The 27966-nt window shown below is 39.2% G+C and overlaps 4 protein-coding genes across 9 annotated transcripts; 3 read left to right on the top strand and 1 right to left on the bottom strand.

Annotated features, from left to right (window-relative positions):
• The first annotated feature begins 130 nt into the window (after positions 1-130).
• Positions 131-14767, top strand: LOC306849661 (putative cytosolic iron-sulfur protein assembly protein ciao1). 4 transcript variants are annotated; one of them, XM_079384850.1, is made up of 8 exons: positions 131-434; positions 1166-1314; positions 1416-1527; positions 2337-2425; positions 2508-2703; positions 2806-2881; positions 3330-3568; positions 13564-14767. In XM_079384850.1, the coding sequence occupies exons 1-7, from the start codon at positions 296-298 to the stop codon at positions 3562-3564; spliced, it is 996 nt and encodes a 331-aa protein (XP_079240976.1). In that variant the 5' UTR covers positions 131-295; the 3' UTR covers positions 3565-3568; positions 13564-14767. The 4 variants fall into 4 exon arrangements, with proteins under 4 accessions (XP_079240976.1, XP_079240975.1, XP_079240978.1 ...); XM_079384852.1 differs by having other exon boundaries at positions 144-434; positions 2815-2881; positions 13564-13889; XM_079384849.1 differs by lacking the exon at positions 13564-14767 and having other exon boundaries at positions 143-434; positions 3330-4662.
• On the top strand, positions 4797-11620 carry LOC306849659 (uncharacterized protein; the record flags this gene model as incomplete). The annotated part of the gene is made up of 2 exons (XM_079384845.1): positions 4797-11256; positions 11576-11620. The coding sequence occupies one exon, from the start codon at positions 4797-4799 to the stop codon at positions 10923-10925; it is 6129 nt and encodes a 2042-aa protein (XP_079240971.1). The 3' UTR covers positions 10926-11256; positions 11576-11620.
• On the bottom strand, positions 13244-16514 carry LOC306849662 (ubiquitin recognition factor in ER-associated degradation protein 1-like). Its single transcript, XM_079384853.1, has 12 exons — positions 16198-16514; positions 15762-15894; positions 15620-15652; positions 15417-15538; positions 15190-15320; positions 15008-15080; positions 14860-14928; positions 14297-14365; positions 14147-14194; positions 13923-14011; positions 13761-13842; positions 13244-13611 (listed from the first exon to the last, which is right to left on the bottom strand). Exons 1-12 carry the CDS (start codon positions 16198-16200, stop codon positions 13537-13539), a joined length of 927 nt encoding a protein of 308 aa, XP_079240979.1. The 5' UTR covers positions 16201-16514; the 3' UTR covers positions 13244-13536.
• LOC306849660 (cell division control protein 45 homolog) lies at positions 15794-27958 on the top strand (the record flags this gene model as incomplete). Of its 3 annotated transcripts, none has more annotated exons than XM_079384847.1 (18): positions 15794-15945; positions 17005-17064; positions 17699-17791; positions 17931-18068; positions 18158-18313; positions 18404-18462; positions 18562-18610; positions 19692-19753; positions 20025-20075; positions 20187-20306; positions 20651-20782; positions 23691-23789; positions 23876-24037; positions 24167-24305; positions 26099-26182; positions 26344-26462; positions 26540-26616; positions 27511-27958. In XM_079384847.1, 18 exons carry the CDS (start codon positions 15868-15870, stop codon positions 27573-27575), a joined length of 1743 nt encoding a protein of 580 aa, XP_079240973.1. In that variant the 3' UTR covers positions 27576-27958. The 3 variants fall into 3 exon arrangements, with proteins under 3 accessions (XP_079240973.1, XP_079240974.1, XP_079240972.1); XM_079384848.1 differs by lacking the exon at positions 15794-15945 and adding an exon at positions 16603-16780; XM_079384846.1 differs by lacking the exon at positions 15794-15945 and adding an exon at positions 16730-16780 and having other exon boundaries at positions 18404-18610.
• Between the last annotated feature and the right edge of the window lie 8 nt (positions 27959-27966).

Here is a 27966-nt window from a genome sequence, read left to right on the forward strand (position 1 = left end):
ACCAAAAAGTGAGCATGCATTCAAAGTTGCCTTTTTGTTACTGGAGGTAGATGAAGATTTAATGTAGATTCTTGAAAGTAAGAAAAATGGGGGGTAGATTTCATAAACTTAATATTTTGTAAGCACTTCCGCTACAGTCCTGCATCAACAGGAAAACACTGACGCACGAAGCAGGAAGTGGGAAGCTGCTGATAAACAGAAGTCTTGAAGCAGTGTGGCATTGAGAGAGGATAGTGTTGCTGATCGGGGAAGACGTGCATGTCATATAATCACAAATATCATAGAGTTATATGAGATGAAGGGCGCGCTGGAGCTGCTGCAGAGGGTGAGCGCGCACCCGGACGCGCGCTGCTGGTACGTCGCGTGGAACCCGGCTGGAACGCTGCTCGCGTCGTGCGGCGGAGACCGCGCCATAAGAATATGGGGGAAAGAAGGTAAAAAATACAACATGCATATGTTTTAAAACACAGATCACCCGTCTAAACCATGCATTATATATAAAAGCTCAAGTATGTCAACTTGAAGTCAGCGAGTAACAAAAAGAGATGCACGCGCACAGTATGTCATGCACAAAAAGCAAATATGCAACACCCTACACACTGCTTATACTATTTATTTATTTAACACATCCTTGCAAGACGTTATCTTATTACAGATTATTTTGCATATACGTATTTTACATATACATTTCTATTTATATATACAAACACACAGAGGTGATAAAAAAAATGGGAATAGCCACATCAAGGATGCATTTGTATGATCAAAATGTACAGCAAAAATTCTGAAATATTATTTCACTCTAAAATAGCTGTTAGTTATATAAATATAGTTTCAAATTAATTTATTCACATGACAGAAAACTTTATTTTCCAGACACCTGAAGACTGGAGTAATGGCTGCTGAAAATTCAGCTTTATCGTCACAGGAATAAATTACATTTTAAAATATATTCATATAGAAAACAGTTACTGTAAATTATAATAATATTTTTCAATATTACTGTATTTTTATTAATTTTTTTGACTGAATAAATACGGCCTTGGTGAACATCTTTCTTCTTTCAAAAACATTAAAAATCATAATTATTCTAAACTTTTGAGTGCTAGTATATATTCATCTTTTTTAATTGTTTGTGTCTTATGTGTCTGATCTTTATTCTCAGGGGACAGTTGGGAATGTAAGTGTGTCCTGGCGGATGGGCACCAGCGTACGGTCAGAAAGGTGGCCTGGTCTCCCTGCGGGAAATATCTGGCATCCGCCAGCTTTGATGCCACAACATGCATCTGGAAGAAGACGAATGATGATTTTGAGGTTTGTTTTTGCATAAGCATAATTTCAGACCCTTAAAAGTTGAAGGAAGTGACATTGTTAGCATCTTGTCAGACTGACATGTCCGTCATGTGTGTTTACAGTCCCTGACAGTGCTCGAAGGTCATGAGAACGAGGTCAAGTGTGTGGCCTGGGCTCCGTCTGGAAACTTACTGGCCACCTGCAGCAGAGACAAAAGTGTTTGGATCTGGGAAGGTACATCAGGAAGTGATAAATTAATAGTCTTTCTATAGCAAAAATACAATTTTGTTTTCTTTAGAATGACATGCACTAATGAATCATTTATAATAAGCAAAGGAATGTGCAATAAGAGACTAATTTTAATTTATATGCATCATCATAATTCCCCTGTTGATTCATCAAAGTACATTAAGACAAATGTTCTGTATTGGAAAGACATTATCTAATTAAATATGCAGACAGTATTTGCATACATTTCCAGAAATCCGATCATTAGATAAAGCCAAATTCTTATTTCATTTTGATGAGATATTATAGTCAAAGGTTTTACAAACTGAATATCTAATTTAATCACTCCATAAATCAGAAAATACTGTCAGCAGCCTGAAAAAAAATAAAAAAGAGTAACTTTTTCACCATGTTTTAGGAATAAAATGTTATGTAAATCAGGCGAATGATATATAAAAACTTTCAGTATATAAATATAATATAAAACTGTCAAGTTCTGTCCGTGGAAGTGCTACTAAAGGGGAGATTTCTGGCTCAGTGCATGTGAATAAATCATTTATTTAAATATTTTAAGGAAACAGCCTTGTATTGTAGTTGAAATCTACAGACACAAATAGATAAAATGTACTAAAATAAACACTTAAATGTGTATTTTAGATGTTTTCTTTCCACTAGTCTGAAATTTATGCAAGTAAAATAGCCCTAAGATCTCAAAATTGATCAGTGCGTGAAGAAACGGAAGTTTTTCCTGTAGTGTCTTACAGTAATTATTAAGATTACTATTATTTGTGTTAAACCCATTAATTTCCTTCTAGTGGACGAGGAGGATGAATATGAGTGTGTAAGTGTTGTGAATTCACACACGCAGGATGTGAAGCATGTCGTTTGGCACCCGACACAGGAGGTAGGATACAGTATTTACATGCATGTTATCTGGCGCTCCACACACGTAATGACCAGCTGTTTCTTGTCATTTTCTTTTGCAGCTTCTCGCATCAGCCAGTTATGACAACAAAGTGTGTATTTATAAAGAGGAGGATGATGACTGGGAATGTAGAGCCACATTGGAGGGTCACGAATCCACTGTTTGGAGTCTGACCTTTGACCCTGAAGGACAGAGATTGGCGTCATGTAGCGATGATCGTACCGTGAAGATCTGGAAGGAGTCGACGCCTGGAGATGGTGAGAGCGTGAGGATTTGAAAACGTTACAGTTTAGCTCTGTATTGCTATTTTGAATAGTAAGTCTTTAGTTGGCTCGGCTGTGATGGTGATTTTGTCGCAGGTTCGTCAGATGAGTCCTGGAAGTGTGTTTGTACCTTGTCTGGATTCCATGGGAGAACAGTGTATGATGTTGCATGGTAAGATGCACTGTGTTAACTTGAAATCTTAACCCTATAAAACCTACTGTTTGATATTTGATATGTGAATTTCTAAGGCTTCTGTTATTAACATGATCAAATCTACTGAAAACCTGTTGAACACAATCTACAACACTGTCGATGCTACTACTGGCTTAGCTCGCTAGTTTTGTGATATTAACTGAAATAAACCAAAAAAAGTATGATGTTTGCAAATAAAATATAAATATTTATATTAAAATGTTGCTAAATACTCTGTGTACTTCTTGGATAGTACTTGTGGAGAAGATATTGCATTCCCCGAATTTATCTTTTAATTTATTCCTTAAATTTTCTTTAATTGGTCTTTTTTTTTTTTTTTTTTTTTATATCTTTATATTTATGTATCTGCAGAAGCCCTGGCGTTAGAAGCGATGCATGTAATTTTTCTTAATTTTGACATGTTAAGGTGTCGTCTGACCGGTGCCCTGGCCACAGCGTGTGGCGATGATGGAGTCCGTGTGTTCAGAGAAGACCCCACTGCTGACCCAGAGCAGCCTGTCTTCTTCATGTCAGCCCATGTGCCCAAAGCCCACGGTCAGGACATCAACTGCGTGTCCTGGAACCCGAAGGAGGCGGGACTGCTGGCCACCTGCAGTGACAACGGAGAGTTTGCCATCTGGAAGTACAACTCTGATTCCTGAGCTGGTGAATGACACTCGATCAAACAAAAGCACTGAATGAAAATCAACTGCTCAAATGACATCATGAGTCAATGGGAAACAATAGCTGTTTTTATTCTGCCTGTGAGTGAGGAAACTGTGTGTATTGGCAGCACTGGTGAAATGGATTGAAAGGCAATACACTCTTTAACTCGCATCACTCTCTGTTAGTGTTTTTGATGGGTCAGTTGTAACTTATCAGAATTTTTGTAACAGTTTAAAGGCTTAAAATACCTTTAGTGCTTTAATTAAATAAAGCTTCTTGATGCTGAAGATAAAACATGCTAATTTGTCCTTTTATCATGTCCCAGAACCATCCGTTTGGACCAGGGCTGTCCAAACTTGGTCCTGCAGAGTTTAGCTCCAACCCTAATGTTGTGTCAATTCATGGTTATAAGTTGTACTGAGCACTCCAGCCTAGATTCACCCAGAACACTCAGAGCACTCCCAACCTGCAGGGGGCAACCAACGGAGTTGGTGGAACCAACTTCTCAGGAAGTGCTCTTGGGACCATATTTACCTGCGCACCCACAGGGAGTGCATGGCATTGAAATGTTTGGTAAGAGCTCAGTTGGCCCTCTCACCCGTTCCTGAAGAAATACTGTGACCACAGCTCCTGATCATCCAAAGACGCAACTGGTAGGACAGAATGTGATTGAATGTGTTGAGGTCATGCTTCTATATGACTTTTGCTTGTCTGTAATGTTTAATTTAAGTTAAATAGTTGAGACTTTATTACGTAAACGTCAAACTTGGAAGTAATGTTACTCTAAGCATGTGTATTGCTAATTATTATATAAGAATTGTGGGATTGGTATTTTAATTAACTATGAGATCCTAGGTTAATCTACATGACTTTGTTTGGTTTGAGGATTCAGTAACATTTATTTATTACTTTGAGAAAGTGTTATTGATTTATTTGTAACTAATTCATGTCTTTTGTTTGTGTATCTTAAAGGTTATCAACCTATTCTGTTCCATCCCAATCTATCAAACCATCTTTAAGAAAATAAAACATAGAAAAGTGAACAGATTTGAGTTGTCCTTTGCGTCCATCAGAGATTAAGCCGTTTTCAAGTTTGGGCAGAGCTGTGGTCAGTCAGAAAACACGCAGAACTTGACAGTTGATAACCAGCGTGGCAGTGAGAACAAGGATCAAAGGCCTGAAGTCAAGCTGTCGACGCAAAGGAATAATTGACTGGAAACTCTTCACCATGGCAAAGGAAACTCTTGGGAAAACAGTCAAGCAACTGAAGCAAGAGCGGACTTTAGCTAAATGTGCTTTCACCAAACAAGCAAACTACCTGGGCAAAGCTGCAGATGGTATGATGAAGGATGAACTACAAGAGGAGTTCAGCAAGCTCAGTTCCCTGGCAAGGTATGTCAGCGATTCAAATGATGACTACAGGGCTGGCCTACTGGCAGATGCTGAAGTGGGAACTGAGGAGGGTGAAGAAGTCAAGCTCGACAAGCACCAGCAGGCTGAGCTTGAAAGGACAATGGAAGAGTGCGACACAAGACTGGGGGACATCCGTGAAGCAGTCCAATCCAAACTCTGGCCAAGATATGGTAAAGAGGAGGTAGACTCTGCAATCCAAGAAGCGGAAAAAGCCTGTGACAGAGCCCAAGCAACCCCCATTACTGCTATCAATAGAGACGGCTATGAACTACAGCTGGAAAGAGCGAAGAGGCTAATCCATGATGCAACTGTAAGCCTGAAAGACTGGGAAAGATGGATCCCACATGATCAGACAGCACACCTGAAAGGCAGATTAAAAGACCTGAGAACATTCGGCAGCAACCTCGATGCCAGAAGAGCAGAATTCCTCACCGCACAAAAAATTGCAGAAGAGGAAAGAAGAGGACCAGAGCCTCAACCGACGGCAGTTCCACAACCAGTGGTGAGGATAAAGCCGACCAGTCTACCTAAATTCACTGGGTTTAGAAGGAATTTTCACAGGTGGAGGAGAGACTGGGAAAGCCTGCAAAAGCAGGGAGAGCCGACTGGCTCAGTGGAAGTGAAGAAGTTCCAACTCCTTGACAGTGTGGACGAGAGAATATGTAGAGACCTGCGCCTGTCAACATACAACAGTGCTGAAGACATATTTAGAGTACTTCAAAACAGATATGGAAACAAGCCAACAATTGCCTTGGAGATAATTGAGGACCTAGAGAGGATCCCTCCTTTAAAGTCACACCAGCCAAGGAAGGTAATTGACCTAATTCAAGCTGTGGAAAAGGCCCTGAATGACCTCACGGAGCTCGAAAGCACTGGAGCCATAAAGAATCCACTTATGATCAGATCCATAGAGAGCAAGCTGCCAGATAATATGAAGAGGGACTGGCTGACATTCATGGTCAATCCAAGAAATGGAGTCACACCTGACAATCACTTTGACATCCTTCTTACATTCTTAAAGACACAAGAGGATATTTTAGAGAAACTAGACCAACTGGGTGTAGGTGAAAAACCTGAAAAGAAAGCTACGTACCTGGAGAAGAGGTATGCCTCCACAAAGTCCACGAGGATAGGGGGATGTGTTGTCTGTGGAGAGGAAAAGCACCGTGAGAAGATCTTCTTTTGTAAGCAGTTCAAAGAACTAAAGCCTGGTGAGAAGCTGAATGCTGTCGAAAGGCTGGGAGCATGCAGAAGATGCCTCAGATGTCATGCAGAGGATGATGAATGTACGGACACTTACCTGTGCAGGAACAGAGACTGCAAAAGAGGAAGCTCTTCAGATCACCATTTCTTTCTCTGCCTGAAAGGAGGATTCAAGGGGAAAGAATCTGTTAAAGTGGGAAAACCCAGCACCAGGAGGCAAACATTCACAGAGGAGCAAGAGAAATTGATATCTGCACTCACCCCAGACATGGCAGAAAAATTCAGGAGAGCCTTCACCAACATGGCTGCGAAATCTCACTGCACTGGAAAAAGCCTTCCTGGAGTGATGGACTCAAGCACACGTGAGTTACCAGTTATTCTTATGCTTCTCGAAGTAACCACCAACGCAGGACAGAAAATTGGAACTCTCATTGACTTAGCATCAGATACCAACTACATCACTCATATAGCTGCCAGGAGACTGAAGCTTCAAAGTGAAAAGATCACGCTTGTCATCCATGGAGTTGGAGGCATGGCCATGAAAGTAAAGACCAAAAGATACTTACTCAAGGTAAGAGTCAAGACACCTAGAGGCACGGAGAAAGCTCATGAGCTGATCTGTTATGGGTTAGATGAAATTGCAAAAGTTCACAGAGTAATCAAAGCACAGCAACTCATGAAGATCTTCCCCGACACCAACCTGGAAGATCTTCACAGACCAGAACATGTTGAGCTTCTCATAAGCCACCGTGAAGGAAGACTCGCTCCACAGAGAGTAAAGGTAGTAGGAGATCTTGTCCTGTGGGAAAGCCCTTTAGGAAAGACCGTTGGCGGAGCACATCCAGACCTCTGTGAAGGAGTGGACATGGCCCTGCACAATTCTGAGACTCACTTTGCACGATCGATGAGAATCACAGCAGTGAAGTATCAAGAAATTGCTGAGATGCAAGAATCTAGAGCTGAAACCAGAAGCACTGTTGTTGGCAGAGAGTTCTTGGACTGGTGGAGGTGGGACAGCATTGGTGCGGCCTGCGAGCCCATGTGTGGAGGATGCCGCTGTGGTAACTGTCAACCAGGAGGCAAAGACATGACTCTGAGCGAAGAAAGAGAGCTTGAGATGATCAGGCAAGGCCTCAGCTATGTGAAGTCAGATGCGCATAGTCAGGAGCCTCACTGGGACACAAAATACCCCTGGATTGAAGATCCAAGTTCCTTGCCCAACAACAGAAACGCGGTGGAGGCCACGTTTCTGAGGACAGAGAAACAGCTCAAAAAAGAACCAGAGTGGAGGGCGGCATACACAAGTCAAGTCCATGAGATGGTGGAAAGGAAAGCAGCAAAGAAACTCACTAGAGAGACCATTGCTGACTGGAAAGGACCAGTATGGTACGTCAGTCACTTGGTGGCGCCAAACCCTCACTCTGTCACAACACCTGTTCGACTGGTATGGAACAGCAGCCAGAAGTTTAGAGGAATCAGCATGAATGACCTTCTCCTGAAAGGGCCTGATGTACTGAATCCCATCCGAGCAGTGCTACTAAGGTTCAGGAGAGGAGTCCATGCTGCCCTCGGCGACATCAAGAAGATGTACAATTCTGTGTGGCTTGAAGACCTGGAGATGCACCTCCATAGATTTCTCTGGAGAAACAATGAAGATGGAGAAATTGAGGAATATGCCATCACCAGAGTCAACATTGGCGATCGACCAGCAGGGTGCATCGCACAACTGGCCATGAGAGAGACAGCAAAGCTGCCCATGTTCACTCATCTGGAGGAGGAGCGGAGAGTCCTTGAAGAGGATTCCTATGTAGATGACATCCTGACATCCCATAATGACCTGGAAAAGCTAGACAAAACCACCAAAAAAGTCGAAGAAATTCTGAAGGCAGGTGGATTCTTCCTCAAGCCGTGGGTCCGGTCAGGCCAAAGTGGGAGGCAGACGTCTACATCAGAACATCCAGCATCGTCAGATCAAGTCTTCATTCTCCCCAACCAAATGAGAGAAGGAGACAACAAAGCCCTTGGAGTTGGTTACCTGGTCGAACCAGACAAACTGTACCTCATGACCTCGATCAACTTCTCAAAGAGAAAAAATAAGATGAGAATCAGCCAAAATCTTGTCGAAGAAGAGGTGAGAAAAAAAACTCCAAACCCACTGACTAGAAGACAACTGCTTAGCCAAGTAGCTAGTTTGTATGACCCAATAGGCCTTGCAACACCTGCCAAACAGAAAGGAGCCATTCTAGTCAGAAAGGCATTTCAAGAAGCTGGAGGCAAAACTCTAACACGAGACACATGGGACACACCTCTGTCTGAAAGACTTAGAGAAGAAGCCATCCACCTGTTTGAGGAATACACACGCCTCAACCAAATTACCTTCCATAGGAGCCTCACACCAATCAAAAGGATTGGAGAACCCTGGGGAATAACATTCTCAGATGGGAGCGACCAGAGCTATGGAGCTGTTGCATACTTCAGGTGGGAGACCGAGCAAGGAATCCTGGTCCGGCTTGTGGAGTCCAAAGCCAAGCTCACACCACTTGACCAAAAGGGAGAACCAGTGAAGGCTGAGGTCTGTGGTGCTGTCTTCGCTGCAAGACTCAGGAAATACATTGAAAAGCACAGTCGGATGCAAGTTGAACGTTGGCTCCATCTGCTGGACAGTCAAACTGTGCTGGGTGCAATCCAAAGGGACAGTTATGGGTACCAGACCTTTTTTGCAAACAGAGTGGGAGAGATCCAGAAGTCCACATCAGTTGAAGACTGGAGGTGGATTCCAGGTGAGCAAAACATTGCGGACCTCACAACAAGAGGAGCAACTCCAGAAGACCTCAAAGAGAACTCTGTGTGGCAAAATGGCCCAGAGTTTCTAAAACGACCTGTAGAGGAGTGGCCGACAAAGTCAGCCAAAGATGTCGCTGCAGATGCCAAAGAAGGTATAAACAAACTCCAAAGGAAATGTTTTACAGCAGCACTGACCCGAGCACAGGTGAAAAAAAAACAATATGCTCCACCTGCCACTGCAATGCCAATGTCTCCAACCTCTGACCAAAACAAGGACCTGCAAAGCAGCCCTAGCGTGAGAGGGCACCAAATCCAGGTCCGGAGGCCAACTTCTGGTTATTCAGTGAGGAAAATCCTTGAGATCAGGAAGTTCAGCAGTTTAACCAGGTTGATTAGAGTCATTGCCTGGGTGTGGAGAGCTGCCACAAAGTGGAAAGAAATGCTGGCCAAAACTTCAACCACGAGCAAGCCAAAGAGGAAGGAGATTCCTTCAGCTCTTGAGATCAAGTCCAGAGTCAAGGAAGCTACGCTTACCATCATGGAGTGTGAAGATGCGCTCAGGGATCTCTTCCTTGCGGCTCAAGAAGAGGTAACCTTGCCAAACACCACACTCAGCAGGCTTGTTGTGGTCAGAGATGAAAACACTGGACTTTTGCTCTGTGGAGGAAGATTCCAAATCTTTAATGAAGAAAAAACTGCGGTACCAATCTTGCCCTGCACATCATGGGTATCCACTCTTCTAGCTCAAGAGGCCCACCAGGCAAATCATGAAGAAATTGCAGGCACACTCCTCCGGATGAGAAGGAAAGCATGGGTGGTAAGAGGCCGGAAACTAGCTCAGAAGATCGTTGACAACTGTGTAACATGCAGGAGACTCAAGGCCCAAAGATGCCAACAGATCATGAGTGACCTTCCATCGGAGCGAATAACGCCCGCCAATCCATTTGAGTACACAACAGTGGACTTATTTGGACCTTACGAAGTGAAGGATGAGGTGAGAAAGAAGGTGAAACTCAAAGTGTGGGGAATTGTCTTCTGTTGCATGGCGTCCAGAGCTATGCACACAGACCTCGTCAGTGACCAGTCAGCTGAAGGCTTCCTGTTAGCCTACCAACGATTCACAGCACTGAGAGGACATCCGAGGAAATTGTGGTCGGATCCTGGAAAGAACTTTGTCGGAGCCAGACCTGCCCTCAAAGAGCTCTACATGTTTCTGGACCGACTGGAAAAATCAAAGCTCGAAAATGAAGTCTCCAAGCACGGCACAGAATGGAGCTGGAAGATCCATCCAGCAGACTCACCTCACAGAAACGGAGCTGCTGAAGCTGCTGTCCGGACTGTGAAGCGGGCTTTGCACAATCTGGGGGGTAATGGAGTCTTCACATGGGGTGAGTTTCAAACTTTCCTTTATATGGCTTCCAACCTCGCTAATGAACGCCCTATTGATGCCAGGACTCAGAGCCGGGAGGACTGTGTAGAATACATCAGCCCAAATTCCCTTCTGCTCGGAAGAACTGGACCCAGAGGAGATCCAGGGACCTTTGACTTTGAAGGCTACTCTTACAAGAGATTAAGAATCATCCAAACAGAAGTTGACCGGTTCTGGAGGAAATGGAGCCAGTTAGCCGGACCAAACCTGTTTGTCCGGACCAAGTGGCACACCGCTCACAGGAATGTGGCAATTGGAGATATCATCTGGCTGGCTGACCAGAACGCCTTGAGAAGTCAGTTCAGGCTTGCCAGAGTCATTGATGTCAACACTGACAGGAAGGGAATTGTGAGGGATGTATATCTCCGATCCTTCCCCAGCTACCCAGTCGCAAATGTGAAGCCCACTCAGAAAAGGGAAAAACACTCAACCAAGATACCTGCAACAGTTCTTCACCGGGATGTCAGACGGATAGTTGTCCTGCTTCCAGTTGAAGAGCAGCAACAGGATCAAAAATGGAGTAACTAAATTCAAGACATCACAGTACTGGTGTGACCTCCTTGGGTTGAAGAACCAGGAGGTCAAGTGGGAGGTGTTGTGTCAATTCATGGTTATAAGTTGTACTGAGCACTCCAGCCTAGATTCACCCAGAACACTCAGAGCACTCCCAACCTGCAGGGGGCAACCAACGGAGTTGGTGGAACCAACTTCTCAGGAAGTGCTCTTGGGACCATATTTACCTGCGCACCCACAGGGAGTGCATGGCATTGAAATGTTTGGTAAGAGCTCAGTTGGCCCTCTCACCCGTTCCTGAAGAAATACTGTGACCACAGCTCCTGATCATCCAAAGACGCAACTGGTAGGACAGAATGTGATTGAATGTGTTGAGGTCATGCTTCTATATGACTTTTGCTTGTCTGTAATGTTTAATTTAAGTTAAATAGTTGAGACTTTATTACGTAAACGTCAAACTTGGAAGTAATGTTACTCTAAGCATGTGTATTGCTAATTATTATATAAGAATTGTGGGATTGGTATTTTAATTAACTATGAGATCCTAGGTTAATCTACATGACTTTGTTTGGTTTGAGGATTCAGTAACATTTATTTATTACTTTGAGAAAGTGTTATTGATTTATTTGTAACTAATTCATGTCTTTTGTTTGTGTATCTTAAAGGTTATCAACCTATTCTGTTCCATCCCAATCTATCAAACCATCTTTAAGAAAATAAAACATAGAAAAGTGAACAGATTTGAGTTGTCCTTTGCGTCCATCAGAGATTAAGCCGTTTTCAAGTTTGGGCAGAGCTGTGGTCAGTCAGAAAACACGCAGAACTTGACACCTAATTAAACACACCTGAAGCAGCTAATCAAGCTCTTACTAGACATACTAGAAGCTTCCATGCAGGTGTGTTGAGGCACGTTGGAGCTAAACTCTGCAGGACCGAGTTCGGACAGCCCTGGTTTAGATTGATATTAAACATATTCAAAGTCTGTTTGGTAAATTCATCTATAATAGTTGTTAAAATGATGTTCCACTTTTAATAGACCTTAGTCAGGGTAAATATTTACTTTTTGACAGGAAAGAAAGCAAGACTTTGACAGAAGTACAGTGCATTCAGTGAATTGAATTGTTGTTTAACAACATGCTGATTCTGGGGGGAAAAAACTTTCTCGTGCACCTTCATGCAGTGTGTGCCATCGTAAAGACTGCAAGTCTGTCTTTCACAGCCTCATTTTCAACTGTTAAATGAAATATGGCATCTAACCTGACTAAGGTGTATACAAGTTAAAACATACCTTCGTACAATCATAATAGACATTTATGGCGAATTTGAGTGCTCAAAAAGGCTCTTTTTTTAACTCCTTTTCTATATAAAATATATGTTTGAGCTGAAAAGTTGTTTTAGTTGCCCTTTTCGCAGTGTAATTTCTACTTTTCTGAACTTTGGTTATAAGTTACTGATGAAATATTGAATATTTGACATGGACAAGTTTCTATTTTGGCAAATTTATCACAATGAGCTGTTGTTTAACGATGTCTTGTGGTTATACTTTCAGTTAAATTGTGTTGAAATTATTTTCTGCTGTCACTGAATGTCAAGTTGTATTTGACCCGGTACGTATAAACAAGAGTCTGATCATCATAGAGGAATGGTTCAACCAAAATTAATTGGAAAAATGTAGCATTGCATCACTTGCTCAACAATGGATGCTCTGCAGTGAATGGGTGCCGTCAGAATGAGAGTCCAAACAGCTGATAAAAACATCACAAGAATCCACAACACTCCAGTCCATCAGTTAACATCTTGTGAAGTGAAAAGCTGTGTGTTTGTAGGAAAAAAAATCATCCTTCCGGCTAAAGTAGAAGTCCTACTAGCAAAAATTGTACTTTCTTCACAACTTATTCACTGGTGGAAGTGTTGCTATGGATTATGGACTCGTATTTCAGTGGTTAATGTTAAAACACCTTGATGGATTTGTTTCTTACAAACACTCACAAGACATTGATGGACTCAAGTGGTGTAGATTATTGTGATGTTTTTATCAGCTGTTTGGACTCATTCTGACGGCACCCATTCACTGCAGAGGATCATTTGGTGAGCAAATGATGCAATGCTACATTTCTCCAAATCTGTTCTGATGAAGAAATAAACTCATCTACATCTTGGATGATCTGAGGGTGAATAAATTTTCAGCAAATTTTGGGTTAACTATTCTATTAAGTCATATGAACTAATAATGTCATGTTTCACAAAACTATTACAATAATTTGTGGTTTGAAGTATGAAGCAGAAGGTATATGATGATAAACTCATCCTAGATTAAATAAAGAACAAGTCTGATGAATTGCAGGGTAAACTTTAATTAAATAATTCAAAGTTTTATGCATATAAATGTTACAGAACAAGTGTTTGGTCACCGGTTTGTGTTTCCTAATATATGAAAAAAAGGGGATTCAGAACGCCAAGCTATTTGTAAAACATTTGTCATGTGCAGAGAAACCTCAATGAGGTTCTTATGGAAAAATCAGGTCATCAAATAACTGTCCATGTTGAGTATACGGTAGTTCAGAAAGAGCACAAATAGCCAAACAGTAGTTGATTTTCTGTATGCGTTTCATCTGTATGTGTGTAATCAGGGTTTTCTGTCTTTTTTGCGCAGGGACTGTCCTTCCCCAGAGAACGCAATGAAGTTATTGGCTGTTTCATCCTGGAGACAAGAAAATATGATTCAAATAAAGACTTAACAGTGTCTCTACTTAAACTGTCACTTAACAGTGACAATTTACTAAAATTGTGAATATAGAAATGTGGATTTGTTTAAACCCTAAATATTATCTGCCCTGTAATTTCACTTACTGTTTCAATTTTGCGGGGCTGTTGTCTGGAGTTACGGATGAAGGTGATCCTCCCGATTTTGAAATCATAGATAGGAATTCCTCTGTATTGAATATGTTAAAAATAGCAATTAAAATGAAAGTTCAACTTAGAATGCGAGAATGAGAGGTGGTCGATCAGTACCGTTTGATGTCATTAGGATCGAGGGGTGCTGGACTGGGTTCGATGCCTTTTTTCTTCCCATCTAGACGATTTCCAGAACCGGTAAATGCCTGTGGAGAAAAACAGGAAGGAAAGACACCAAGGTATTAATTGAAGTGGACAAATCTTAATTTATCAAGGTAACATTTGATATCAAATAACATATGAAGGTGCACTGCAGTAATGATAATCATTCCTTAACTTACTCTGAAGCCGATGTCCATCTCATAGTTACTGGGATCCGTCTCCTCTTCCTACAGCAGAATGGAAAACATGAGCATTAAGATCAACTTGTGTGTGAATTATAATACTGAGCTGTCGTGTGATGTAAGGGACTTTTGTTTGTCGGAACATACTGTTGGTTCTTCAGGATGCTGCATGTGTCTCTCTGGTTCTTTGTAACCAAGAGGAGCATCAAAGTCCACCTCAAAGGCAAATACATTAGAGATACATTGAGGTATTCAGGTAATATAATATAATACAGATTTGATAAAATGCATAAAATGTATAGCTCCATTCAAACGCTTGGGTCAGTAAGATTTTTTATGTTTTTTGAAGTGTTCTGCTCACCAAGACTGCATTTATTTGATCAAAAAAAAAAGTCAAATCAGTAATATTGTGAAATATTATTACAATCGGAAATAACTGTTTTCTGTTTGAATATATTTTAAGTGACAATTTATTCCTGTGAAGCAAAGCATCATTACTCCAGGCTTCAGTGTCACATGATCCTTCAGAAATCATTCTAATATACTGATTTGCTGCTCAAGAAACATTTCTGATTATTATATGCATTCTTGCTGAATAAAAGTATTAATTTATTTCTTTCAAGTCCTACTGACCCAAAATTTTTAATCTGTAGTGTAAATCAGGTATATGACATTTATTGTGTGCTTGTATATTAAATAAGCATCCCTACATTCATATCACACTCAATGATGGACACAGCCTTGTCTGGTTTGGTCTCCATGACACGTAACTCGTAAATCTGGAAGACAGAAATTTCTGGTTTAGTGCATCAGTGTTTTTTACAACTTGAATCATTACTGATTAGCAGAAATAATCACCTTTTCATTATAATTGATGGCGATCACGTCTCCTGTGGTCAAACAGGCGAAATTCCTCAAAGCATTCTCTAATCTGAAAAAATATTAAAGAACTAATAAATCAGCACATTCAGATCTAGATATTAGCTATTATATTGTTCAAAATATTGTGTGTAAAAGGTGCATGTTATTTAGATGTTTACACAGCTTTAGGATTTGTGATATCTAGGAAGTCTGGACTTTGCGGCTGGAATTTGGAGTATGTGGCCACCATGAGATTCACGCTCTCCACCTGGACCAAACCACCCTCCTCCAACAACAAATTCTGCATCATCTAAGGACAAAATGAAGCATGATCAACACCAGTAATGCGTCACAGAAGAAGTGCTTGCAAGATCCAGTACGAGTCGATCTGCTGTATGTGTTATACCCAGTGAGGGAGGTAACAGATGCCTTCATCTGCCACAAACTCCAGAACACCACAGTGTGTCATTCTGTCTGAATTCTTGTTGGTGAGTTTGAACAGCATGGGGTATGTGATGTTAAGTCTGCCTGGAAAACAAACCACATATGAAGTCACCAGACAAGATAGGAAATATAGTTTTCATATTTAATTAAATGCATGTAACTTACTCAGCTGGTCCAAAGCAGACGGGGGCATAATTACTGAAAACACAACATAATATCTGCATTAGTTCAGTGAAATGCAACTCAGAATCTACTAAATAAATTCTTGGTTTGAAGTTGCTTTACAGTATTATAGACCATGACATACTCTTTCCTCCTTTCTCCACATCTGAGCGGTCGTTGGGTCCTGCCAGCATGGACACAGAGTAACACCGGTACTGAGTGGAGAAACGGTTCTGGAAAACCCGGCCCACATGGGGCTCAAACATGTTGAAGGAGAACTGATGGAAGAAGAGGACAGAAACAGGCAAAACTTTAACTTAACACATTGTGTGTGTATACAAATGTAATTTCTAATGATATTCTCTTCTTATGCTGAAAACATGTATCAAAATACTCCTGTTCATTAATAAATGTCATTTCAATTCTACACAAACATCCCATCTCATGATTTCTGCTAGAGTGACGGTGCAGCTTTCTTTTGCGTTTAGCTTAGCATTAGCTAGCAACTTCTAATAGTAATAACAATAAAAGGCGTCATGCTAAAAGGCAAATTTTAAGGAAGATTAAAGTCGATTACACACCATATTATCGATTTATCTGCCTGACAGCAGAATATCAGCAGTGATGAGGGAATACTGAAGACAAGTCAACAAACACAGCAGCTCTTCTTTCAGAGTAGAACAAAACAACAAACTGTAGCCAATCACATCTCTCTTTCAAGATTCGGTACACGCCTTATATATAAAATTTGTTAAATCCATATGAAATATAGTAATTACAATATCTCTTCAATAAATTAGTAAAATGTGTTTTTAAAAAAATCTAGATTTTTGTTTTTCTATTACCGTATTTTGTACCATATTTATTTAGCTAGGCTGTGTATCTGTATCTGATTGGACAGAAGAGCCGCGTGCCGTCGCACGCTATTGGCTAATGCCGCTCTAAGCCGTTTTTCTATTGGTTATTTCTTTCTGGTTATTAGAAGCAAATTTGGCGCCAGAGACGAAACACGGAAACCCTGCGTTTAAAAACAACAAGGACTTTGTCTTAAAACGCGAAAGTTATAATTTATATATATATATATATTTAAACTTTATAAGCTTATATTTTAACATGTTTGTGACCGATATTCGAAAGGAATTTTATGATGTTGTCGTTAATCAGGTGCGTAATAGTTGTTTTAAAAGTACTATTCATACTATAAGTATATGCTAATGTTTTAGTGTTTTGTGTTATTAAGTCATTTGTCGGATGGTAATGTTGCATCTTGTGTGTTACAAGGTACTGTATTGTTGGTTGAAGTTTATAATACACACTCTTTACTTCCAGTTTCGTAAAGTGCTTAGATTTTCTTAAACCTGCATGTTTTCTTGTTTTTCTATGTTTAGAGAGTGGCCCTGTTCGTGTCTCCTGATGTTGATGCTTTGTGTGCCTGTAAAGTTCTGCAGGTTAGTCATGTCATAAATTCATATGCTATTAACTTTGAGAGTGAATGTTACAACATACACATGTAGACAAACATCTAAAAGAAACGTTATGATGTGGTGTGATGCATAATATGATTATGTGGTAGATATTCAGATGTTTATGTAGTGCATGCTAGAGATCACACATGGTTAGTCTTTTAGATCTCATGGACTCCCAAATATGATCATCTAGGCCTATATGATATATAGATATATATATCTTTTATAAAGACCTAATTAATACTCTGAAAAAATATTATAGCAAATATGTTATAAATATATATTATTTGTGAAATATTAAGTGTCTATCATGTTAGCTACTCATTATTGTACTATACTGTTTGATGTAATTATTTTAATAATGCTTATTTTTTTCGATGTATTTATTGTAATCAATTGTTATTTCATTTTGATAACTTTTTTTTTTTATCAAATGTTTTGTTTATTTGGTTATTTATTATTATTATCAAATTAGTTTATTTTAATCACATTTTATTTATTTTAAATAAATGTATTTAGTTTAATCTTATTTTTTTTATATATATATCACTCAGTATTTGCTCAAAAGTATTCATCATTTTTAGTCCTGGTGTTTGTTTATGTCTCTTCCATCCAGGCTCTATTTCACTGTGATCAAGTCCAGTATACGCTGGTTCCTGTGGCAGGATGGCAGGATTTGGGGACCGCCTTTATGGAGCATAAAGAGCAGGTACCACTTAACGCTCTGCCATAAATGCTGTCTACATTGGCATTTTTAAAATCCAGCTTATATATCAACTGTATAGACTGTTATTTGGTTAGCTTTTGAGTCTAATCTAGAAGCAATTGTTGTATGTTTCTTCTTCTAGTACCAGTATTTTGTTTTGATAAACTGTGGAGCAAATGTGGACCTGCTGGAGACCCTTCAGCCTGAGGATGACTCCATTTTCTTCATCTGTGACACACACCGACCTGTTGATGTGGTTAATGTCTATAATGACACACAGGTGCAAATGTTCAGCATTTTATTTCCTCTAATGCATCTTATATATATATTTGTTATTAATAAATTATTTCTTTATTTGAACTGCAATAGATTAAGCTTCTGATAAAGCAAGATGACGACCTTGGTGTTCCTTCCTACGATGACATCTTCCGTGATGATGAGGAGGATGACGAAGATGGCGGTGATTCTGGAAATGAAAGTGACGGCAGCGCAGAGCCTTCTGGGAAACGAAGGCGTTATGATGGGGCAGGTTTTCATAATAATGTCATACATGTTACTGTATAAATAGCTGGATTATTTATGTTCAGATCCTCTAATGTGTGTTAACTACTTCAGGATGCGTTGGAAAGGAGAATAGAACGACAACGGGCTAGACGGGAATGGGAAGCTCGGAGGTCAGTCATTATGAACATAACAATCACTCCATATTACAATTCCAGTGCTGACACATTGTTATGTGTTAACTACATTCTGAAGTGTGTTTGTGTTTGTAGGAGAGAGATTCTGTTTGACTACGAGCAGTATGAGTTTCATGGAACATCAGTGAGTTACTATGATTTCATATGGTCTGACATTCATGCATTAATGTATTTGTGACAGATTAATTTGAAGATGATTTGTGACCCTGGACCACAAAACCAGTCATAAGAGTCAATTTTTCGAAATTGAGATTTATACATCACCTGACAGCTGGATATATAAGCTTTCCATTGATGTATGGTTTGTTAGGATCTGACAATATTTGGTCGAGATACAACTATTAGAAAATCTGGAATCTGAGGGTGCAAAAAAATCTAATTATTGAGAAAATCTCCTTTAAAGTTGTTCAAATGAAGTTCTTAGCAATGCATACTACTAATCAAAAATGAAGTTTTGATATATTTACAGTTTGAAATTTACAAAATATCTTCATGGAACATGATCCTTACTTAATATCCTAATGATTTTTGGCATAAAAGAAAACATCAATAATTTTGACCCAGACAATGTATTTTTGGCTGTTGCTACAAATATACCCCAGCGACTTAAGACTGGTTTTGTGGTCCAGGGTCACATTTGATTGGTAACTAGGACTACAAAAAGGGTCTACAAAATGATCAATATACAACTGTATGTTGCTCTGAAATATGCACTAATTAACATAATGCATTGTGATTAACGGCAATATTTACATGCATATGTTTTTATTAAAAACGTTTTTTTAAACAAGCAATGCTATGTGGGACTTAAAAATATTTCTGGATTATTGCATCAGTGCTTTAAAAATTCAAAATGTGAATTTAAAGTCTCAATTTCAGTTTAAAAATTAATTAAGTAATATAAACTGATATATAATCTAATCTATATCATTTATTTTGAGATTGTATGGGTTTGATCTGTATGGACATACCATATTAATTTTGGGCATGTCATAAATTTAATTGTATAATGTAACTTTGCAGATTCTCTGTTTGAAAACTGACATGCTCTAATATATTTGTTATATAATTTTGTATTGCCAAAACAATATTTGTAAATAATTGATTTAATAAATATTTGTCAATCTTTAATTTCCATTAATATTCAATGTATCACTTATATCACAATATTTTCTCAATTTGCAACCACTTTATTGTATTTTCAGGCAGCATTGGTGATGTTTGAGCTGGCCTGGGTCATGTCTAAAGACACCAAAGATATGCTGTGGTGAGCTTCTTATTTCATCTTACCTCTAATAAGTCACAGTAGGGGAAGAAATCTGGTGTAGAATTTGCTTTGAAACTGTTTTCACTCAGAAATTCCTAGTGTATTTCACAGACAAAAAAATGACCATTAACGAATTGAATTAAATGCTAAGTTACCTAGAAGGATTGAAATCATGTTTTCTTTTAAAATGTACTCCAATAATCTGTGTACAACTTTGAAAAACCAGTGTATATTTGTTCTCTGAACTGAAAACTCGCTCTTTGATTGGCAGGTGGAGTGTCATTGGAGTGACAGATCAGTGTGTTCATGATAAAATACCACAGTAAGAATCTCACTCTTATCTCGATTTGCCAACATTAACCTCTTTGAAACATCTCCTATTTTCTCATGACTTCTGAAGCAAATGTTTCAAGTAGCCTTGTTTCTTGTACAGCATGAAATATGTGACAGACATCGCCACCCTACAGCGCCACGTGTCCCGACACAACCATAGAAATGAGGATGAGGAGAACTCGCTGTCCATCGACTGCATGAGGATCAGTTTTGAATACGAGTATCCTGCTTCGTATGATGATGAATTTGTGGTGTGAATGAGTGTTCAGACAGAAAACCGGTGTAGTACTGTTTAAAAACAGCTTGCTACATTTTTTTCATGAATATCGTACATCTTGGAAATGAATATGGTTCTTCTTGCTAATTTTGTGTAAAAATGTCTCACCTTTTGCATAATAGTGTGTTTTGTGCTCTAGCAAATTTCATGCAGAAAGATAATGGGCACAATATACATTATGCATGCTGCTATATTTAAAAAAAAATAGTAGCATGTTATTGTGAACATGCATGATGATGAGCTGTGTGTGTAATGAGTGTGTTTGACCCTTGACCCCCACGTGTCAGTCTGAGGTTGGTGTTATATCAGCACTGGTCTCTGTACGAGAGCATCTGTAACTCCTGTTACACCTCCTGCAGCTTTAAACTCTGGTCCATCAACGGACAGAAGAAACTCCAGGAGTTCCTAGCAGACATGGGGTGAGTGGACTGATCTTATTCTTCCTGCTCTTAATTTGTACAAAAATACTTGGGTTCACGTGTTAATGGTGTGAACAGTTTTTCTGCTAAAGCAAGAAGCTATGCATTACTGTAATTTGATCACATTTATGGCATATTTTTTCTTGGTTAATCATGGAAAAATGTTTCCTAGCCTCAAATAGCTACATGATATAAATCATGTAAATTAGTGATGTAAATGACTAATGATTACACAATTTGCTCGTGAGGATCTAAGGATCCTTCAGTAGTTTATTCAGCAAGGTCATTAACGTTGATGTGTGCCAATGATTTGTACTAAAGGAACTAAAGTTCATCCTAAAAATTAAAATTTCTGAAAATTCTCACACTCAAGCCATCCAAGATGTAGATGAGTTGTTTCTTTATTTTAAAAGTTTTGGAGATATGTAGTATTACATAATTTACTCACCAATGGATCCTCTGCAGTGAATGGGTGCCAAGCAGCTGATAAAAACATCACAATAATCTACACCACTCCAGTCCATCAATTTACGCCTTGTGAAGTGAAAAACTGTGTGTTTGTAAGAAACAAATCTATTCTTCTGGCTAAAACAAGCGTCCTCCTAGCCATAATATTGGTTTCTCCAGTGAAAAAGTTGTCTCGTCTGAATCAGGAGAGAAATATGCGCAGATCAAGCACCATGTACAAGCGAAAACAGTCCAAATCAAATCCTAAACAAATATATGGGTGGATTTTGATGTGTAAGGACAGCAGGGGGTGGACTTTTTCACTTGTGGAAGTGATGTTATGGATTACGGTCTTGTATTTTAGCCAGAAGAAGAGGTTTAATGTTAAAACACCTTGATGATCATTTGTTTCTCACAAATACCCACAAGATGTTAACTGATGGATTGGAGTGGTGTGGATTATTGTGATGTTTTTATCAGCTGTTTGGACTTTCATTCTGATGGCACCCATTCACTGCAGAGCATCCATTGCTGAGAAAATGATGGAATGCTACATTTCAACTAGGGGTCGACCGATATGTGTTTTTCAGGGCCGATACCGATTATTACAGACCAAGTAGACAGATAACCGATATATTGAACCGATATATATGTCTGGTGTAAAAATGAAAATGAATGTCAAAATTAAGAATAACAAGGGCTCTGACAAAAACGGCCTTCCCTAGTGTTGGTTGCACTTCTTACTCTTGTCTTCCCCCATGCATGCATCTACAATAAGGGTAATATATAAAGAGAGAGTTAAAAGTGGGGCCACTGTATGCTTCATGATTAAGTCTATGAATACTAAATACTACAGCTAAACAGCTTGGTAAACAGTATTTGGCTTCAATAATTTACATGTTAGAAATGTATGTGTAATAGCATAACCTCTCATAATTCTTCATTAATTATTTTCGGTTGATTAAATCATAACCTACAAGAGGGGACTATTCAATTCATCATCTAATGCACATCAATTGATTAATTTAAAAAGCGCAATGTATATAATAAGTGTAAATAATTTAATTGTCTTCATAGCTCCATTGTAGAAGTTGTGAAGAAGACCGCAACAATTTTAATGAAACTATAACACTAATAGCCTGTTATAGGCTCACTTGGTTCAATAGCCTATTGAAATGTCCCAATTTCCGTCATCCTAATCTTGGCCTATGTGACAGTAACTTAATCTTGGCCTGTGTGACAGTATCTTAGTCTTGGCCTATGTGACAGTAATTTCCATTAGTTTTCATTTACAGAACAGTGCAAATGAAGGCATAAAACATTAATTTAATGTATCTTTTAATCAAATGAGAGTTGAACTCTATTTTTTGGCAAACAAATGGGTTTACTATTAAAATTAAAACATGTAAGAAATAGCGTATTGTGTGATTGTTCTTTTAAACAAAAGTTAATAATTGTAGTAGCATTAGTAAATAAACCGAACTTTTATTTTGACGGGTTGCCATGAGGACCTCTTAAGTTTCTGTAGCCTATTTATGATATGATGATCGTTTTACTCAAACGAAACAGTCAAATGCTCATGAAGTAACTCTCAGAGCAGTTCTGGGGATGATGTTCATGTATTTATGTCCTCATTTAGTGACATGGCAGATGCGGAATACACCGCGAGCGTCGCGTCGTGTGTGTGTGTGTCAAAACCGCGCGTCTGTGCCTTTCACATATACAGAGACACGCCGAACATGCAGAATTCATATTTAAATAGTCTTTTATCAGCTTAATGTTTACAGATAGTCCATATCATGAGTCGATTTAAGTGTACTGACCTACTTTTGATTAATTCATCCAAACTTTGACTAATTCCGTGACTCCGCGTTATACAGTAAATTCCATTTATATGACTGGATTCCGCGATTCCCCCTGCGTTTCCCCCATCTCGGAAATCATAAATGGATAATATTGAGGTTTTTACAACTTCAGTGTAGTGGATTGTAATTTATTGCAACTTGAGCAAGATCTGCTGCTGCCTTTGAGAGATAACTGATGCGTGAAGCAGCACCAGTTAGCAAGCGCTTTCGGTGTGAGAGCGCCTTTAGTCTTCCACGTTGATTGGTCGGACTCCTGACTCTCAACAAATCAGATGCGCGGTGGGCGGAGACTGCTCTAGGCCACAGAGTGGTGAGTTCCGACAGGCTGCATCAGAGCCAAATAGCGCGTTTCATAATTAAATAATTTTATCGGCACATCGGTTTTGAAAATGGCCGATGCCGATTATCATAAAAATGCTTAATATCGGTGCCAATAATCGGCCAGGCCGATAATCGGTCGACCCCTAATTTCAACAAACTCATCTACATCTTGGACGGTCTGAGGGTGTGTACATATTCAGGAAGTTTTCATTTTGGGTGAACTATTCCTTTAATGCTCAATAAAATCCTATCAGATTTTAATTGTTTTCCCTCAGTCTCCCACTCAAGCAGGTGCGACAGAAGTTTAACTCTATGGATATGGCAATTAAAGAGAACCTGCGTGAAGTCATCGAGGAATCTGCCAATAAATTCAGGTGAGAGCGAGTCAAATGAAAGATTGATCTTGCAGTAGTCAGTATCTGTCATGTGTTCAATTGTTCACTTTGTTTTGTTTTTTTAGTATGAAAGACATCCGTTTGCAGACGTTTGCCGTACACTTTGGCTTTAAGAACCGGTTCCTGGCCAGTGATGTAGTTCACGCTGCGGCCGCCCTGCTGGAGAACGTGGAGAAGGATGAAACGCCAACGGACAACTTCATCAAAGCTCTGGACTGTCTGTCCAGGTATGAAACGGGTTATTATAGTTACCTAAAACTAGAACCATAAAACATCTTTTTCATTGATTATGTAACGTGTCAGTGTGGTTTCTTAATATCGCTTTTTACTCTCGTTTCTCATCTGTGTCTCTGTAGGAGTAATCTGGAGCGGTTGCATTTAGGCATTGATCTGGCCAAGAAGAAACTGAAGGCCATTCAGCAGACACTGGCGAGCTGCATCTGCACTAACCTCATACTCTCACAGGGGCCTTTCCTCTATTGTCATTTACTGGAGGCAAGGATCAAATCAAGTATCTTTTTCATTTACATTTCTGGAGTAGAGCAATTTTACATCAAACTCTAAAGAAATATAGCATGGAAAAAAAGCCCCATAATTTTAGTCTATAGCAGGGGTCGGCAAGTAAGTTTGGCATCGGGCCAAAAATAAATTCCGCCACTAGATGGCAGGCCAGAACATAGTCAAAGGATCATTTAAGAAATTAATTGATAAATGCAACTACAGTGTCTTTTGTAACTGAGCTGTTACTCTGTGTTAAATCCTGTGGTAGGACACTCATTAACAAATTGCCACATTTGTGTGGCGGTGACAGGCAGAGTAGGCTATGTGAGCGGAGTGGAGCGTCAACAATTTCCCCTCCGCGCTCCGGGCATTTAATAACTCCACTCCGCGATCACTGAAATCAGAAACACCGCTCTGCCTTCGCTCCGCGGCTAAAGTATTTCAGGATGACAGTTCTGTTCATAGGCCTATATTAAAAACTAAAATAAATAAAAGACTGTTTCAACGTGGCTTATTGGAACACTAGTGTGCAAACTTTTTTTCCTACCACATGACATCTAATTACATGGTTCTCAGCATTAAAAGGCATAATTACTGCTTTTTGCAGTGCAATTTATTTTTTTGGTGATTAAAATATCTACGTTTTCGTCAGTTATTTTACCTACGGATTGCATTTCTTACAGATTTCTGCTCGAAATCAGATACAGATGAAATTACATTTGTTTGAATGCATTATTGAGAGAGCGATTGCGTGTGAATAAGTGTTGTAGTAGTTGTTTAAATCCTGCTTTCAGCTCAAAATATTTGGTATCTAGAAGGAACAAACAAATTCCTTGAACTATTATAACTTCCTGCTCATGTCCATTGCCGTCATTCACATCCTTTCTGATTTGAGTGATCCTTCTGTAGCAAGCTAGCTAAATATTTCAAATTTGTGAATTCTTGCTAAATATGCAGTTATGTTATGGGCTGTTGGCATGAATTGCACTCGTGATGGAGGGTGGTGGAGCGAGTGAAAACCAGACCGCTCCGACTTTTAAAAAATCCGCTCCTCGCTCCATTCAAAATCACACCGCTCCACTCACATGGCCTATTCTGGTTGTGAGTAGGCTAACTGTTGCGGTCATAACAGATCTATTTCAGAACCAGCCGCTATCAAAATAATCTGGCCACTTTTGGCCCGCAGGCCGCCTGTTGCCGACCACTGCTCTATAGTAAGTACAACACTGGTTTTTAAAAGTAGTAGCTCCAGTGTTTTCAGTGTCTCACAGCAGTTTGGTTCTCTGTGAATGCTCCTCTCTGCACGTTCGCAGTGAAAACACTGTGTGTGCCAACCATCTTAATACATTTTTAATCAAGATATATATCTGGTGTCAAAACAAAAGCTCTATGGGGAACATTTTATAGCAAGGAAATTAAGTGTTATTTTACTGTTGCTCTGTAAAATAAGATTCTGATTCGTCCTTTTTCTTTTTTTTCTATACTCTAGTGCAATAATATTATTACTATGGTCATATTTATTGATTTGTTTTGATATTTGTAATTTTATAATTTAATAATACAAGAAATAACTTATTGTTGTTATTAAATACTCTTATGGTATAATCTTAATTACTGTAGCAATATATTAGATTTAATTTTGTAATTTTGAAGAAAAAAAAAAAAAGATTATTAAAATGTATTACAATGAATCTTATTATTATTAACTCTGCCCAATGCTCATGAATAAATGAGTTTTCATTTTGTTGTCAGTAATTCTTTTATTGTGTTGTTTTTTCTGTTTGTAGGGAACACCAGATGTGAAGCTGTTTTCTAAACCTCTGGCTCTGACTCTCCTCTGCAAATACCTGCTCAAAGCCTTCGTCTGCTCTGTAAGTACATGAGGGCAAAAATACTGAATCAAAGTAGTAATCTGATGTGATGTGTTTGTGGAGTTTGTCAGCAATCACACTGAGCTGCTAAGCCAAGAACAAAAGTCTTAAAGCAAAGCATGTTAAACACATGGCAGTTCTCTTGTGTATGTTTTTGTTAGACGAGGAACAAACGCTGTAAGATCCTTCCATTGATAATGGCGGCTCCTCTGGATGTGGAGAAGGGAACCGTGATCGTCCTGGGAATTCCACCAGAATCAGAAACGTCCGACAAGAAAAAGTGAGTTTGTTTTATATAGAGTTGATGCATGCACTCTTTTTCAGCTAATTCTAACTCCAGTCATTTTTATTTTTAAGTTTCTTTGGCCGGGCTTTTGAAAAGGCAGCTGAGAGCACCAGCTCCAGAACTCTACACGATCATTTCGACACTTCAGGTAAGTCTCTGCAGCACAGCATCATGGGTGGTGATCTCACACACAGCATGTCAACCACTAGAGGGCAGAGCAGATCAGAGCTTCTGTGCCTTCTGTCTGCTCTTCTGACCGCTGCTGTGTGTCAAGAGTTCAGATTTTAATTTGCAATGAGTAGAAATTAAGAAAATGAGTAGAAAACAAATACTGTGATGTTGAAAAACTTAGTTATTTTAGTATAATTGAGAGACTTTCATAGTATTTTTTTAGTAGTTTTTGTTTTCTTTATTTTCTGTTTTCACTTTAATTATAGTAATGTATTTTTGTGTTTTGCCTTTTTTTATTAGGTTTTTCTTTTTTTATACTTTTTTTTTGGTTCAGCTTTTGAACAGGTGTATTTAAAACTAACTATAAAATTGACTTCGGATAGTTGTATGACTTTAAGTGTGGTAAGATTACATTTAAATGAATTGGAGAAAGAGATTATGAGTAGTGAGTTTAATTACTTCAAAAACTGCGACATGATCCCCTTGTTGCTGAAAAATATAATGAAGCTTTTAGTAGCGAAGGTATTTTATTTATGGGGGCAGCGGATCAAAAGTTTCTGTTCCTGAATGTCTGTTTTTGTTTTTTAACAAGATAAATTCTCCTAATGTTAAATGGAAAAATGTGAACAGTTTGCATTAATCGTGCAATATTATAACACTTAGTTATTTGACATGCACATGAGATGCCGTTATATTCACTCGTTCTGTCAGCATCTCAGTCAATTTTCCCATCATTTCTATCAGTTTGGTGCTAAATGCCTTCAGCTCTGCCAGACCCCAAAACACACACGTTCACACATGCACACGCATGCATTTATCAACATGCCACAACAGATTATGTGAAAATCTCTCTCTCTCTCTCTCTCTGCAGTCATAGAGCTAAAGATGGAGGACAGGGGGAAGTTTCTGGATGCCCTCATCACCCTGTTATCATAAAGGCCCACTGCATGCTGGGAAGGATTGTCAAACTGCCCACAGAAAGTCTGGACATGCATATGTGTGTGTGTGTGTGTGTGTGTTTTGATTCTGCAAAGAGACTCACATCCCCACACACACACACCGTTGCTCCACAAGGGGAATTTCACAGCCCTTGAGTAAATATGAGATTTACCGTGTTCTCAGTCAGTTTGGTGCCAAATACCTTCACTGACCTTCCTGAAGACTTCAGGAACACCTCAGAGATCAGCTGATGTTTTGGTTGTGTGCTGCCAGACATTCTGTTTGATTGTACAGGCCTGATTTAACTTTTCATTTAGTATGCATCTGTGTGTATTATATATGAATTCAAATAAATGATTTTATAATTTGACTTTCCATTCAATATTGG

The sequence above is a fragment of the Barbus barbus genome, assembly GCF_936440315.1.
Source record: "Barbus barbus genome assembly, chromosome: 29".
NCBI lineage: Eukaryota > Metazoa > Chordata > Actinopteri > Cypriniformes > Cyprinidae > Barbus > Barbus barbus.